At 32.7% G+C, this 18,391-nt stretch overlaps 2 protein-coding genes across 1 annotated transcript in view; both read right to left on the reverse strand.

Moving 5' to 3' along the window:
• LOC124448550 overlaps window positions 1-18,391 on the reverse strand; it is a 325,208-nt gene that overhangs the window by 126,871 nt on the left and 179,946 nt on the right. Inside the window, exon 50 of the mRNA XM_046999527.1 lies at window positions 5,288-5,452. Coding sequence (XP_046855483.1) covers window positions 5,288-5,452 — 165 coding nt within the window. The remainder of the gene's footprint in view (window positions 1-5,287; window positions 5,453-18,391) is intronic.
• Window positions 1-18,391, reverse strand: part of LOC124448552 (MAM and LDL-receptor class A domain-containing protein 1-like) — an 82,127-nt gene that overhangs the window by 13,353 nt on the left and 50,383 nt on the right.

Consider the following 18,391-nt stretch of genomic DNA (forward strand, 5'->3'; position numbering starts at 1 on the left):
CAGTCGGATCGGTTCACCAGACTGTACGACTTCAGACAGCTCTGAATTATTTTTGTACCGGTCGCATGTAAACATCTACTATAAATTATACGATAACCGACACGAGCTGAGAGGGGTTTGACTTCGTTCCGATCTCATGTAAACAGGGCCTAAGTCTCTCGAGCTGTTGTGTAAGGGTAAAGCATGCGTTTAGAAATTAACGCAGAATATGGAATGTACATGATGTTTTTGTCGTCGCGCATGTTGTGCCACGCATATCGACAGCATTATTCCAGCAAGATATTCAGAGTTTTTCACTTGTTCCCAACCAATGAAATGACATGACGTCATTTCTTATATTGAAATATTTTCGAGTTCATTGTGAAGAAATGACGTCATGTGATTGCAGATCGACACAACTAAATCACACATCACAACTAAAAACCTTACACTTCACTCTAATTCATACTGACAATACACAATTGACACCAACACATTTCCTGTACACACAATACAATGACGTAAGAACCAGATAACAAATGCGGCTAACCTGACGTTTACTCCTCATTTAACTCTTAAGATAACTACCGCTAAGGTTTTCGAAATGTCAGTCAACAACAACAAAAACAGTCCTTCTCAGGACTATACTAACCTTGGCGATCTACATCTACAAACATATAAAAGTAAACAGTTTTGCAGAATATGTTATTTTGGATTTGTAAAAACATGTAGGAGATAAGAAAGTTGTCCAAAACTGCCCATATCGGCCCTGTCCAGGCTTTTGATATTAACAAAAAATTTATTCGTCCTGACGTTGAAGATGAAAACAAGAGGAAATTTTGCAAAGTAAAGCTAAGATCCCACTGAAACAAATTCACCATTGTGAAGACATCTACCATGCACAATGTAGCATACTCAGCTGCTTTTACAATCAAATGCTGGTGTTTGGCAAAACTTACATAAGGACATTTGGAGAAACTGTTGTATTCTGTTTGTAAATACTTTTTTACTACTAGAGCATCTCCTTTTATACAATTATTGGTTTTAGGGTGCCTCTTGCACTCCAAACGTCCAGATTGTTAGCGGGTAATTTAACCAGAATAATTTTACCGTTTTTCGAATAAAAGTATTCATTTTTTAGTAAACTTTTTGGAGAAATAGTCTCACAACCTCCCACCTACAATTGAGACTAGCTCTGTACACCTTTGCTGTCACCAAAATGTTAACAAACAAGATGAAAGTACGAACAAAAAAAGAATCTTCCATTCATCACGAAAACTATGCATTAATATTATATATGACCTTATCGTGAATGCAGAGAAGTCAAGCCGATGGGAAAAAGTAAATATTTCCAAATATGACGTCATGTCATTTTAGTGGAATGAAACAAATGACGGAAAAAAATCTTTCGTCATTTTTGTTACTTTGTCTCCGACTTGCAATGAAAATAGAGCTACTCCGAAGATGCATGGAAAATATCAATAATCATTTAATTCAATCGTACACATTAAATGCTTGAAAGCATAAAACTAGGAAGAATGACTGTAAATGATCTGTTAGTCAGTTAATAAAGGCAAGCCTCTGGTGTGATATATGTGGAACATTAAGGAAACCAACTGATCTTGTTGGGCAAAAATTTCGTGGCTTAAATGTAACCTGTAAAGTTTCCTTATTTTACCTCATCATGCATGCAATTATGAATCTGAAAGTTTCTTCTTTCTCGTTTTTAAGGCAAAGTTTCCATGGGAACTTTGCAGTATTGTGGTGAGTGACGAAAATTCATACGAGTCAGTCAGTCAATATGTAAACTTTCCGGACTGGACTTGTTCATCAACTGATGCAAATTGTACTATGCGTGTATATTCACCAAACATCTTTGCATTTTACTATTCGTTGCCTTATTATTTTAATAGGTGGAATTTTGCGCTAAAAAATATCGTAAACAAAGCATTTTGTTCTTTTGAACACATAAGCTTCACATATGGGTAAGAAGAATTAAAAAAAATAGAACGTTTATATCAATATAATTGTTTAATAATTTTAATAAAAGATAGTGAGGCATGAATGACAAATGTATGATAGCGGATAGTGGCGTGCCTAATGTTCATATTATGTATCCGCTACATAAGTGCGCACAGGAAATTAACGTTAATTTATGCAACCTTGGAGCAAGTTGTAGCTACCTCGTGTATCAACTGCATCAGATGCCACAAGAAATACTACGGTTTTCAATGGACAACGGATTTGTGTTATTTACACGATTGTATCTCTGACAAAGACAATCAGAATTTAAGCATTATCTACACAATAAGTGTGTCAAATTTGAAAATCAATTCCAATATTTTTGCTATACCTGCATCAATTGCATAACAAGCAACCAGTGGTGTCGCCAGCTCCATGAGCGAGGGGTTTTTTATTCATATATTTATGTCTTTCCTTGTGATTAGAATGCATTTTAAACTCTTCACCTTACCGAAAATTTTTTGAAGCTTTCAGAATCAGTTACGCCGATTCACGCACAAGGTTAGTTTGTAAATGCCTACGATTTTGAGTAGACCACAGCCGTATCCAAAATCCTCTTTATTTTCTTTGCTTATTTCCACATTTGTGTAGCAAAAGAAAAGTTGCGATAAAACACGAACGTATACATTTGCGTTTTGAAAATCAATTCCCATATTTTTGCTATCATTGCATCAATTGCAAAACAAGCAAACAATGGCGTCTGCAGCTCCATAGGCGAAGAGGATTTTATTCATATATTTATGTTTTTCTTTATTAAGTTCTTTTAAAGTCAATTGTTTCTTAGTGACTAAAACATGAACATATGAATATCGCTTATCTCTCTGGCGACGCTACTGCAGCCAATGAACAAACTATCCCATAGACACGAGAAAATAATCTTTGTCAAAGAAAACTTTAGCAAATAGACATTTTACTCATTTACATGGATATAGTCCAGCGGCATATAACTTTGCCAGAGAAACTTTGCTCGTGTAAATTACGCTTTACACTGTTAGTCAGGAGATTTTTCAATGAGTTTTTTACGAAGAAGACGAAAGCAAACCATTAGGATTATTTACTGTAAAATCACAAAAAACTTATTGGCTTCCATACAAAAATAGTTTGAAGACTTTTACATATATTATTGTTTAATAAAACAAACAATGATGTCGGTGTAGAATAATGTTCAGTCTCATTCAATAATAGTCAAATATTTCTCGCCTTTGTCTTGATCATCGAATTACTGACGGAAGAATTTCATTATTCATCAACACTTTTACCATTTGTTACATTATCATTCTTCATCAATGATTGATAACCGTTATTTTCTGTATCATTTCTACTTCCTGTAAATTTTATCAAAGATTTATAATGCTCACCTTTCTCCTCATCAATCATCAAATCACTGACAAAAGAATTTTGGTATTGATCAACACTTTCACCATTTGTTACATTACCATTCTTCAGCAGTGGTTGATAGACATTATTTTCTAAGTCATTTCTACAGCCTGGGGGTAATATCAAAGATGTATATCGTTCACCATTGTCTTCATTAATCATTGAATCACGGACAATAGAATTTTGGTATTGATCAACACGTTCCCCATTTGTTACATTACCATTCTTCAGCAGTGGTTGATAGTCATTATTTTTCAAGTCATTTCTACAGCCTGGGGATAATATCAAAGATGTATATCGTTCACCATTATCTTCATTAATCATTGAATCACGGACAGAAAAATTCTCGCATTGATGAACACTCTGGTTCTGTGGTGACTTGTGAAAGGTTACATTAATAGGTTCCTCATATCGGGGAGGACGAGGTTCAAAGCTGATTTTCACAACACTGGAATGATTTTCGGGTTCCCATCTCGGTTCTTCATACACGTGATTCAGACTTTGATGTGAACGAGACTGGAGCACAAATTCATTGCCAGATACGTTTGTCAGATCATTTAAATTGGTTTCAGAGTTGTGATCTATGACAAGAGATGGAAAAGTGCCGTTTCATTTCAATGACATTTAAATTTACATGAATACTATTTTAATAAGTGTTACAATTTGTGATTTCTATAAACATAACATTTTCATAAAGCTTTTATGACATCAAAAGTAACAGTTACTATAATGTATTTTTCAGTAACGTTTTTAACGCAAAATTTAAAAGGACAATGTAAACGTATATTGATTTTTTTGTTCAACTAAAAGATTTTTTGTATATGTATAACTTGTTATTATATGCAGTATGCATATATAATATCGATGTTATTTGAATAGCTGATAAATCCTTTTGTGGAAAAATAATCATGAATTTATTGAATAAGGAAGTTACTATACCTTGATTTAAGATGCGATTTCGTTGGTTTATTGGTCGGCCATTGCCAGATCTCGTCTAAATAGTATATCAAAGTTGCAGTAAAATTTCTGTGCATTGAATACTTCCTAATGATCATCGGTGTCGGGTTTTAAACACCGTTTAAAATTTATTTACTGCTTCAACGACAAATGTCGATAGTTTTTGCTTATTTTTTACTCACCATTTTTTTGTTTTTCTTCATCCGCCATCTAAGGAGATAACACAACAAGAGAATACAAAACAGAAACAAAATTGCCGATGTTGCATAGGGAATAACAGTCTTTTTAAGTTTTCCGATAAATTTGCGTGAAGAACCTGGAGAGAATAGAAAATCCATAGGAGCACATGATACTAATATAGATTGGACAAGAAGGTATTTTTAGCAAAATATTTAATAACAGACGACAGGTGCAGTAGTTTAATCGAGTTTAATAGTTTTTTCGCACCAGTAAAATAATTTAAAAACTTCATTTTTACTATTCAACCTACCTTCAATGCATTGTCTCTTGTCAATAGCTGCAGTTTCTATGGTGATCTTGTTCATTCCACAAGTAAAACATTTTGTTTTTCCTGTCTGTGGTTGATAACTATTTCTTTTACATTTCGTACAATTTAAAGTCGTTTTGTTAAAAAAGGAACCTGCATTGCAATCTAAAGTCGAGAAGGGTTTTATTAGACCGAATTATTTTGATGTGTTTCAAAAACGTCAACTTACTTTGAATACAATCTGATTGAAAAACTGTTCCCTCCTTCTCTGTAATTGGCAGATTTTTTGGACACGCGTCACATGTGATCTGTCCTTTGTTCTCTTGTGTCGAGTTTCGTGGACATTTTGTACAAACCATTTCTGATAAATTAAAATAATAACCTGGACGACATTCTAAAAAACAAATTAAATTAATTATTGACAATACCAACATTAGATTTATGAAGTACTAAAGATTAACATACCTTCTTTACAGTGGGATATATTGACGTGTGGATCATCTGTGTACGTAATTGTACCATGTGGACATTGGTTACATTGAACCTGTCCTTTCATTGGTTGATATGTGTTTTTTGGACAAGGAACACAATCTGATTGGTAGAAATTGTACATGTATCCTGGATTGCAGTCTACAAAAAACAGCAGTTTTTTAAAATTACAAGTTAATGAGTCATTATATAGTAAGTGTACATATACATAATACAGGGGTGTAGTTGATGAAACCTTTATAACCTTTAATACAGTCAAGATGGCTGAATTTACAATTTTCGAATGTAACTGTACCACTGCGAGAGGGAGTGCATCGCATTTGACCAAAATGTAGTTTATCAAAACTAATTGGACAATATTCATATTTGTTGGTTTAAAACAGGTAAAATGAACCAACAGAAAAAAGATTAAAATTAAATGAAGATATGATTAAATGAAGATATAATTAAATGAAGATATGATTAAATGAAGATATGATCTTCGCACTTTGCTGGATAATTTAAGCAATTGTCTCATGAACCTGAAAAATTCAGCTGACTCAACGGGACTCGAACACATGAATAAATTAAAATAATGACCTGGACGACATTCTGAACAAAAAGTTGTAGATACTATCAACAATAGATCCATAAAATGCTGAGGTTGGAAAACATACCTTCTTTACAATCGGTTATATTAACGTGAGGATCATCGGTATACGTCATTGTACCATTTGGACACTGATAGCATTGAAACTGTCCTTTCATTGGTTGATACGTGTTTTGGGGACAAAGAATACAATCAGATTGGTTCAAACTGTACATGTATCCCGGATTGCAGTCTACAAAAATGCATCAACATTTTAAAGTTTCTGGTTAAAGAATCATTATTTTTTTAGTGTAAATACACAGGGTATAGTTGAGAAAGCATTTATCACCTTTGATACACTCAAAATGGCAACACCGATGAAAAACGGTTAAGCATCTTCAAATGGCGTGATTGGGGATTGAAAATTGTTACAAATAAAAGCAAAGCAGGAGAGTATTTAACGATAGTGGGCAGGAATTAGTAGCGAGCTGAATGAAATATCCAAGAGATTGATTTGAAAGTGCAATCTTAGAGTTGTAAAGAAAATGGAAATAATAAAAACAACAACACGAACTAATAAAACAATCTATAAAGATGATGATTGAAAAAGAAGCACTGACTTGAAAATATTAGTTAAGTTATTTTAAAGAAATGTAAAATATTTAGTGTGTTCAATATTTTCGTTATCATATTATGTAAATTAATTATAAAACTTATTAGAAGTGTGAAAATTTTCGAGAAACATAAAAAGTAGTAGAGTGAGCATGCAAAACACTTTGCAAAAAAGCATAAACAAATTCTTACCAAAAGCATTATCAGGAGTGGTCAGGTTAAAGATAACATGTATCGATTATATTTGTGGATTACTAGGTTTTTGAGACCTCGTGAAACTATTTTTTCCGTACAGACCTCCCATCCGGTAAATAACATATATTTTATGACTTAACTTAAAAATTAATTTCATTACATTTATCACAAAACTTTGTAAAACTAGTCTTAGTTGCACAACTCTTCACCTTAACGAACTGCTAGATTTTGTGTCTAACAATTTACTGAAAAATGAGCAAATTGTTTACTAAAAGAAATATGTGCACTTTCAACACAAAAAGTTGTGTAAACGATTGAATTACCTGAAATTTTGAATATTTTAAACTCAAAAACGTAAGTTAAGTATTTACCGTATTTTTGTATTAACAAATCTCAAAATTCTGGGTTAATTGAAATGATTTTATTCAAATAATTTACGCGTAAATTTTCACAACTATTTATGCAGTGCATGCAACATTATGTTTCACAGCATGTTCATATGGTAAAAGCATCAAACTTATAAACATACAAATAATTTTACTTTTTTATCATATCAGCAATTCTTGTTTGTATTTTAGCAACGTTTGCTGAAAGTTCAGCAGAAAAACTCGAAGTTGTGTAAAAAATTTCCAGTCTCTGAAGTCGTGGACACACAAGATATCTTTAATATTCACTAAATTTATCATGAATTTTTCCGCAAAAACTAAATGACTAAAAGTTCTTCCAGCAAGACTGAAGATCATTCTATAAAATAATATCTTTGTATAACCCATGGTAATTTTACAATAAAAAATATGTCGAATTGTAGATTATGAATATTAAAATTGCGTTTTATGAAATGTTATGTGGACTGTCTTAGTAATTATTACAAGTATTTTGAAGAAAAGGATATATATAAATTTACTTTATCTACTTTTCTAACCTAAATACAAATTTACGACATAGAATTTAAATGTGATATATTTGGGGGTATATGCTAGACTAGTAATTTGTTAAAATATTTCGTAGACGTGTTATATATAAATAACCATGCTACAAATCAACGCTGATATTTGTGATAATCAATGATTGAAAAATTATATGTAAATAAATTCAAACTACTGCTCCATAAAATTGATAAAAAAAATCAACAACATGCACTGTCTTTATTTCCATCGTACCAGAATGGAGCGTTGAAAGACGTGGAAGAAATTTGGATTTTTACTCTATAGGCCTATGAATATAAGTGCATTATCAAATCTAGCCATGCAAACAAGGTGTAGGTACAACTTTTTACGGATTATTCTTATCTTATTAATAGAAAAACAAAGAAATAGCTAAATTATTTATAAAAAATCGTACTTCTTCCAGGATCACCTACATATGAAATATCAAAATATCTCTCTAACATTCTTTATCCTATAGTCAAAAGTTCACCTCACACCATCAAAAACGCCACCACCTTCCTCGCGAATATTGACACCGTTAAACTACAACCACACACAATCATGATATCTTACGACGACACATTTTTCTTCACATCCACACCACTAGACACAGACAAAGAATTACAAACAAACTATTCACAAACGACAAATCTTGGCGAGCCACGGACACAAATTGACAAAAATGACATCTTAGACTTAGTCAACCTTTGTTGAATGTGTCCATGGATCGCGAATAGTTCAGAACGATTTATTCTATTTAAAAAAATACGAGTTTTACGTAAGATAGCTCAACAAAATTAACCTCACTAGAAATACGTATACCGAACGTTTTGTTCATGTCACAATATTTGGTATATGGTCAGCGGCTAGTATATTTAATAAGAATGCTACTTTAAATAAACACCAACAACCTTTTCCTCTCCACTGAATTCTCCTTACAGAACTCATACCATAGACAATATCATGCAGTTGTTGCATGATATTACACATGTCCAAGAAGTCATGCAGTTGTTGCATGATATTACACATTACCATGAATACATAAACGGAAAATCAAAAATGACTGCATGACTTCTTGGACAATGTAAACGTTGCCCACAAACCAGCGCAAAAACTCAAATAATATTTTACCAATAGTTAAGACAAGACAACAATTCACGATACAACCAACGCAATCTACATGATACCATTTCAAAATTGGTCAAAACAATACATATAGGACAAAAATCGAAGAAAATCGAGACAAGACTCACAGAACACAAAAACGCCATAAAACGACAACACCCAAACTCACTACCTGCAGAACATACGTTTGCAAATAACCACGCAAAGGATTGGACAGAAACTAAAGTACTCGGACGCGCACAGACAAAACACGCACGCAAATTTGAAGACGCTTGGTAGAGTAAAGACAACGACACAATAAACAGCCATATTGACATTTCTATCGTATATATTCACAACTAAAGAAAAAGGACAAAAATCTACTAACGACACTAAAACCATAGCAACTCACGGTAATAATATATATTAACACCAATCCTATTCACAATACACCCAAGCCCATAACAACGCATTCCACATCATCCAATTATCTCAATCCTCCATTAATAAATAACTTATACAAAAAATCCGGATAAACTCATTTTTTTCTACAGTATTTATATATAGATTTAAAGACTGGTAATCCAGGCATGCTTTATTGTAGTCCATGCTGTTATATAACCTAACACCTCATAAACTATTCATATACAGTGAATAATAAATTATCTGTCAGTTTCTTAAAGATCGCCCTATGGAGTGAAACACCAAGTAGCGACAGCAAAAACTTGTTAATATAATAACTATAAAATAAATTGATTTTTCAATACTGAAGTGTAACTAACAATGCTAAAAATTGCCTTTTATACAGTCTTGTTCTAGTATACATGGTTTTAGTTTATCTTTGTTGTTTTAGTATTTTGTCAAATTGTTTCATTGATGTGGTTATAGATAACAACAGTTAAAATTAACGCAAATACTCCAGATACACGATAATAAAAAAATCATGAATAAATAGTTTCAAACTACTGCTTCGTAAATTAATAAAGAAAAATAAAAACAAGCAGTGTCTTTATTTCCATCGTACCAGAATAGTGCGTTGAAAGACGTGCAAGAAATACGGATTTTTACTAAATAACGTACGACATATCAATGCATTATCAAATGTAGTCTTGCAAACCAGGTATGTACAAGTTTTTACATTGGAGATTTTTTCTTTTATTAGAAAAACTAAGGAAATTATAAAAACAAAAATATGTTTATAGTGCATTGATTTTTTAAACAGAAATATTACTAATGATGCTAAAAATTACCTTTTATACATTCTCGTTCACTCACTGCTCCAACATTAATGGTACCTTTACCATCATTACAGGTAAGACAACGAGTTTGTTTTGGGTATGGTTGATATGTATTGATGGGACATTTTTCACATTTCTTACTTTCAAACGAAAAAAATGAACCAATGGAACAATCTATAAAGAAGATCATTGAAAATAAAACGTTGACTGACTATTGAAAGTTTACAGTTGATTTTTTATTGTATTCTATGTTTCTTGTCTCATTATGTAATTAACTATGAGCCAAATTAAAAGTTAGAAAATTTCCAAGAACATAAAAGCAAAAAAAGTGACCAATCAAAACACTTCACACTGCTACAAAACAAATACGAGCAAAAAGCATAGTGACAGTAAGATATATAAAATTTGTTTACCTAAATAACAAACGACAATAACGAGATCTGCGGTTTTAAAATATAGGTTTACGTGTTTACGTAAGCTTCTAGAAGGAAGCTTCTAGAGCATGCAAGCAAGCAACTAGATTATGTCCTACTGTTAACGACAACCCAAAATGCATATTAAAGATAAATAATAAATATATAATATTAAAAGGTATAATAATTTAAGGTGGCTCGATAGGCAAAATTCGCCATTTCTAAAAGCTTATTTTATCATTAAAGAATTATTGGAATGCCATGATTTTTGGGGGACAGAAACAAAACACTTAAGCAAATTAACCATAAAAAATTGGTATATATTCATACAATTCTAAAAGTGTAATGACCTGGTAAGTTGAGCCTGTTTTTCCGGCAATGAAAATTATGGGGTCACAAGAAACTTACTATTGGCAAAACTATAATAGGTGTGGTTCCCAATCTTTTATCATATTATAAACAATCATTGAGCTATGCAAGGAACTAGAATCAGCTTGATATGGCTATCCTTTCATTAAAAATTAGTATCTTGAAGTAAGGTAATAAAAATCGTCAAAATTCCATTGACCAAAATGCTTATAACTTGTGCTGAGTTAGTGCTACATCAAAATTCTAGTTCCTTGCACAAATAATATGATCATAAATCTTCAGTGAAAATTTCAGATCAGTAGGTCTTATAGTTCTTCAGAAATCACAAAAAGCATATTCGGTCTAGGCTGAAAATGATAAATTGAGAAAATTAGCTGCAAAGTTTAGGATCACCAAAGCAGTTTCAGTTTAGATCTTAAAATGCTCCAGCTTCATAGTGGGTGCCTTCTTTTTCTGTAAGTTTGTCAAAATATCCTTTTTTTCTTTGTCTTATTCTCTTTCTCCTACTTTTCTGCTTCTCTGAGCTGTTTCTGGTTGAATGACGAAGACAGTCATAGTACATTTTTTTCATTCCAGCCTTAGTATTATAGCCAGGAGTGATACCCATGTTTTGCAACACATCTAATATTGCTTTAGAGCCATCATTAAAAACACCCACAGCCAGAAAGGTTGCCAGTTCCACAGTTAGCAGGCTTGAATGTGTCTCCTTGGTGGCACGCTGCCAAATCGAGGCAATGAATGCCTCGTTTTGGTTTTTTATACCACCATGGAGACAGGAAGACAGCAGATGACTTTTGCTCAGATCTGTGAAAACTGGCAATATACACTGTGAAACAGCTTCTGGCAGTGGATGACTGTGAGAATACTCTTGGGTATTCTTTACAAGGTCTCTCTGATACCCACACCAACTGCTTTCTCCTTTCGGGCAAAGGTCTTGGTCTGGGTTAGCATCTGTTGACTTAGTGTGGTTCCATATTGCCATATAGCATTCTTCATCCTTTCCATGCTGTGGGAATTGTTTCTTATTGCCTTGCCATAATACACTTGTAAGTTATCAAAAACTTTGGAATATGTGCACATTCGAGCCGAATATTTGAATGAGAGTTGAGAAACAAGTCCCATTTTTGCCGATGTGTCTTCTTCCATTACAACGTGATCAGACTTACATTTTGGGCACAGAAATGTGCTAAAAATCGACATCAGAATAGATATCTACCAGGCGAAATCCATCAGATAAACCCTCGCCATCCTCACTTGAAATATCAGAATGAAGTTTTCTTTTTGAGGCAGGCAAGGATCTGATTTCTGATGCGCTCGAAGATGCCACTTCACTTGACAAAGTAGTCGTACTTGTTTCATCTACTTTCTCAGTTTCAGAAGACTGAGAATCAACTAATTTGTTGATTTCAACATAACAATTCTCATGAAACGTTCGTTTTTTACCCTTCGATCGAACAAACTTCTTATTATTAGGCATTTTGACCAGATTTTGACACGATTACTACAAAGCATTTCACTGACTTTCTTTACAAACATGAGTGCATGAACATTCTGACTTGGTAACCAGGCGATGTGAGTGGGCTACTTACCAGTCCTCTTTGTAAGGACTCTACTTTTACAAAACAAAATGAAAATCACCATGCAAAACTGTATAACATGGTTATTTTGAAAAAAAATTGATGTGGTTTCCATGGTTACCAATAAAAAATTTATGGTGCATCTTAGAAAACCTCTAAAATCACGCAAAATAAAAGCCTAGTATTATAAAACTCTATTGTATATGAAAGATTATTAGTAAAACTGCCTAAAAATGATACTTTTGAAAAATTGAATTTTTCTTGATTTTTTTCCTATCGAGCCACCTTAATATAATGTTAGCTTATAAATGTCTTGCATGATAATAGTTGTTCTCATGTAACACCAATCAATTAAAGTACTTTACACTCCTAGAAAACAAACACTTACAATAAGCATTACTAGGAGTGGCCAACTTTGGTGTAGTGTTACAGCTTCCTGGAGCAAAAGCAAGATTATCGAGAGCTACAAAGTTGTGGTGTCGTCCACGCACAACAGCTTCAAAGATTAACTATGAATTAAAATATATGGCCTAGTCAAATTGACAGAATTTAATAAAACAGTATAAATAAATGTAATTTACTTACCCTAGATAGACCTACAGTAAAATTAACCGTGACTTGGCCTTTTTCCCATCTTCTTCTTCTATCGTCATTTAATGACCACAGTAACAGACCTTTTTTTCCACTTAGTTCCTTTATCACCACTTAATGACCACAATAAGGGACTGTATCCATTATAAAAGTATTCTTGGTAGACATTTAACGTCAGAGAATAACTGCGATACATGAAATACGAAAATGAAAAACACACGACAGAGTCGTTGCGATATTTTCCCGCCAACCAAGCTTTGCCTTGTACATTGTATCTTGTTTTTAAATAAAGATAGTGTCCTACAACACATGACAAAATGTAAGATATGTGTAGACTATACTTCGGAGATGTTGGTAAGAACTCTTGAGCAGGTGCAACCCTCGACCTTCGGTCTCAGGTTTGCATTGATCTGCTCTCAAATTTTCCCAAAGGTCTCCTCGGTTTGCATAAGCCAGTGCAAACACGAAAATCATCTTTTATTTCTTTTGTAAAATGACAATAATGCGAAACAAACAGAACGTTTTAATACTCGTCAAAGTGTATTCAGGATTGATTTGCAAATTCTGTTTGATGGATTGTTTGATTTGATTTGTTGAGCTCATATCGTTTTTCCCAGGCTAAAGTCATTTCTGAAGACAAATTTTTATTGAATGACCTCTATCATTTTGCTTTTTGCAGCTTAATCTGTCAGCTGGTTAAGAAGTTCAAAATCTAGCGTCTCTTTATTATAAATCACTTCCATCTTACCAAAATTAGAACCTGTAGCGTCATAACTTGGGTTTCTACTTCTTCCATCTGTTAAGTATGCTGTACTAAGTTCCCAGTTTAAGTCATCGTCTCCTTCCACATTGTGCCATGAACAAACAGTTGTTCCCAGTCCTTTTTGAAAATCACAGTTTTCGACTGATGGGAAAAAAATCGAAATTTTAATAGCCATATCAGTTGTTAAAAATAAAGCAGAAGCCTAAAATGCATTTGTATAAAACAAAAACACACCACACAAGACAACAGATTTTCAAGCAAGGCTATGCTCCACAGCAAAGTTTAAATAATAAAAGCATCATAAACTTTTAAAGGTAAAAATAATTTTACTTTTTAAAATATTTATCAATTCTTCTTTGCTGTTTGGCAACATTTGTCGAAAGTGCAGCAGAAAAACCCGAAATTTTTTTAAAAGATTTCCAGTTTCCGAAGTCGTGGACAAACAGGTATCTTTAATGTATACTAAATTTATCATGAATTTTACCAAACAACTTATTAACATTAAATTTTGCAACAAGAATTAAAATTCTTCTACCTGCTTTGCTTTCAAAGCTTTTAGAATTAGCGGGCAGTGCAAAAAATCTACCTAGTGTGCATCTTAATTAAACGATAATAATGGTAATTCTACTTTACAGGGTGTGTCAAAAAACCTGAAAAGTTTGGAAAACGACATTAAATTCATTCGGGCATACGATTTGCAAACACGATTCGTGGAAATAGTCAGTTGGATTTCCAATGCATTATCTGAGAGTAAAATTGTCTCAAATAAGAAAAATTTATAAGATAAAATTGTATTACAGAGAGGCACATTTGAAATAGCTTGAGCATAAAAGTCATATAGGTAAAAAGAAATTGGAAGATATAGGGTTACAATATGACGTATTTTTTTAAAGGTAACAAATTTTAGGAAATTTTGCTAATGAGTATGCTAATGCATAACTTTTAAGTTGCGAATTGCTTTGAATTTTTCATTTTTAAATGGCATTTTGACATAGTCCTTATTAATCATGCATAAATTTGGGGGTAAATTAAATCAAATATGACTAATTCATGAAGGTTTTAAAACATGGCAAATAAAAAAAAAACGCTAAAAACTCTGCAATTTGAATGCCAAGTGTTTGTATCCTGTTCAACCAAATTTCCCAAAATTTTGTAAGCTTGAACAACATGTACCATATTTTAACCTTTCTTGTTCCACTTGATTTTTGTTTTTTTGATTTTCGAGCACGAATTTTTTCAAAAGTATTTTTCGGTAACACCATTCTCCCACGAAATCGTTTTTACTTGCCAAAAATTTCTGCCTAATGAACCAGTTATTGAAAGTCGAACTACCTATTTCACTAAAGATTTTTGAAGATCTTACGCGCTGATGAATTTAGAGAGGTTTTTCTGATTGTTCAATGTTTTTTTTATATAAACCCTGTATAAACAACATGGTAAAATGCAAATTAAGTACGTTAAAACCTTTTTAATATGGAATGCAAGCTATTGGCCTGTCCTTGTAAATTTCAGTTATAGAGAATTTTGAAAAAACACCATTACGTTTATTTTATCAACTCTCTTGTTTTGACCTAAATGCAAATTTTACGATGCAATTTAACGGCGATGTATTTGGTAGTACATTAGAATTATTGTTATTTCAGAAGTTAGAGAAAGTGATGTTATTTTTGTTTTATTTATATATTGCCGTGCTTTTCCAGGCTTTTGAATTGCTTTCAGAAGATTATTTGTTCGAACCTCATTCTGGTGAGAGCTAGTCACGTGATGAAGTTAAATAAAAATAAGTAGTTGAACGTGACATAGCCTGCGTATAAGCTACAGAAGCAACTCTTCACTTTGTAGAAAGGCATGTAGCATTGCGTTTGTTAACAGGTTAATGTTCATGTTCCAATATAGTTAAGGACCTGCAAAAAAGTTTGAGATGAACAGACGAAAGAACTGGGAATGAGCGTTGATGCTCTAACAAAAGACAGGCCCCAGGAATGCGACAAAAGTTCATATTAAGCTTTTATTTGATTTATTCAAACGAGGAAAGCGTTGATTTTGGTGTCTGTTTCAAGGTTTGCGCTTCTTTTTGAACTCCTTGCGAAGCCCTTGAACAACAAACTTACTTTTGTAATCAAAACAAATATTTCTTGATATTCAATTATAAAAAAATCATAAGAAAATATTTTCAAACTTTTGCTTTATAAAATAGATAAAGAAAATCAACAGCATGCATTGTCTTCACTTCTATTGTACGGAATGGATTGTGGAGAAACTTGCCAAAAATACGAATTGTTTTCAAATCAACATATGAAATATCAGTACATTATCAAATCTAGCCGTGCAAACAAGGTATATACAACTTTTAGATTATTCCTTTTAATATAAAAAGCAAGGAAGAGTTAAAAAATATTCATAGTATATTAATTTTTCAACACTGAAGTGACACCTTAAAAATTACCTTTTATACATTCTTGTTCACTCACAGCACCAATATTGATGGTACCTTTACCATCATTACAGGTAAGACAACGAGTTTGATTTGTGTACGGCTGGTAAGTAGAGCTGGGACATTTGTTACATTTCTTATTCAGAAATGAGAAAAATAAACCATTGGAACAATCTGAAAAGAAAATTTTTTAAAATATAACGTCGATTGACCATTGAAATTTTACAGTTGATTTATTTATTGTATTCAATGTTTTATGTCTCACTATGTAAGTTAACTAGGAACGAAATGAAAAGTTAGAAAATTTCCAAGAACAGAAACCATTCACACTCCAAGAAAACAAATACTTACCAAAAGCATTGATAGGAATGGCCACCTTTGGTATTGTGCCACAGCTTCCTGGAGCAAAAGCAAGATTGTCGAGACCTACAAAGCTTATTGTAAATCTAGGCACGACGGCTTCAACGATTAACTATGAAGAAAAAGTAAGCGGCTTGGACAAATTGCCGAAGTTTAATTTTAAGTTGTATAAATATGCGTAAGTGTCGTACCCTAGATAGACCCATTGTAAAATTAACTGTGACTTGGCCTTTTTTCCAATAATCTCCTTGATAACCACTTAATGACCACAGTAAAGGACTGTATCCATTATAAAAATATTCTTGGTAGATATTCATTGTCTCATAATAACTGCGATACATGAAATACGAAAATGAAAAACACACGAGAGAGTCGTTGCGATATTTTCCCGCCAACCAAGCTTTGCCTTGTGGATTGTGTATATTTTTTAAATAAAGATAGCGTCCTACAACACATGAAAAAATGTAAGATATGTGTAGACTATACTTCGGAGATGTTGGTAAGAACTCTTGAGCAGGTGCAACCCCCGACCTTCGGTCTCAGGCTTGCATTGATCTGCTCTCAAATTTTCCCAAAAGTCTCCCCGGTTTGCATAAGCCAGTGGAAACACGAAAATCATCTTTTACTTCTTTTGTAAAATAACAATAATGCGAAACAAACAGAACGTTTTAATACTCGTCAAAGTGTATTCAGGATTGATTTGCAAATTCTGTTTGATGGATTGTTTGATTTGATTGGTTGAGATCATATCGTTTTTCCCAGGCTAATGCAAACACAGCTCTAAACCAATCAGTGCACGCGTTCCATTGTGTTTATTTTGTAATTATTGATGACAAGCATTTAAAATCTGAGTTGTTATTTATGAAGACAAATTTTTATTGAATGACCTCTATCATTTTGCTTTTTGCAGCTTAAGCTGTCAGCTGGTTAAGAAGTTCAAAATCTAGCGTCTCTTTATTATAAATCACTTCTATCTTACCAAAATTAGAACATGTAGCGTCACAACTTGGGTTTTCAGGTATTCTATGTGTTAAGTGTGCTGCACCAAGTTCCCAGTTTAAGTCATCGTCTCCTTCCACATTGTGCCATGGACAAACAATTGTTCCCAGTCCTTTTTGAAAATCACAGTTTTCGACTAAATGGGAAAAAAATCGAAATTTTAATAGCCATTTTAGTTGTTAAAAACAAAGCAGAAGCCTGAAATGCATTTGTATGAAACAAAAACACACCTCACAAGACAACAGATTTTTAAGCAACGCTATGTTCCACAGCAAAGTTTAAATAATAAAAGCATCATAAACTTTTAAAGGTAAAAATGATTTTTCTTTTCAAAATATTTATATTTTCTTCTTTGCTGTTTGGCAACATTTGTCGAAAGTTTAGCAGAAAAACCCGAAATTGTGTTAAAAGATTTCCAGTTTCCGAAGTCGTGGACAGACAGATATCTTTAATGTATACTAAATTTATCATGAATTTTACCAAACAACTTATTAACATTAAATTTTGCAACAAGAATTAAAATTCTTCTACCTGCTTTGCTTTCAAAGCTTTTAGAATTAGCGGGCAGCGCAAAAAATCTACCTAGTGTGCATCTTAATTAAACGATAATAATGATAATTCTACTTTACAGGGTGTGTCAAAAAACCTGAAAAGTTTGGAAAACGACATTAAATTCATTCGGGCATATGATTTGCAAACACGATTCGTGGAAATAGTCAGTTGGATTTCCAATGCATTATCTGAGAGTAAAAGTGTCTCAAATAAGAAAAATTTATAAGATAAAATTGTATTACAGAGAGGCACATTTGAAATAGCTTGCGCAAAAAAATCATACAGGTAAATAGAAATTGGAAGACATAGGATTCCAATATGACATATGTTTTTATAGGTAACAATGTTTTAGGAAATTTTGCTAATGAGTATGCGTATG

Source organism: Xenia sp. Carnegie-2017, unplaced genomic scaffold, assembly GCF_021976095.1.
Source record: "Xenia sp. Carnegie-2017 unplaced genomic scaffold, XeniaSp_v1 HiC_scaffold_23, whole genome shotgun sequence".
Classification (NCBI taxonomy): domain Eukaryota; kingdom Metazoa; phylum Cnidaria; class Anthozoa; order Malacalcyonacea; family Xeniidae; genus Xenia; species Xenia sp. Carnegie-2017.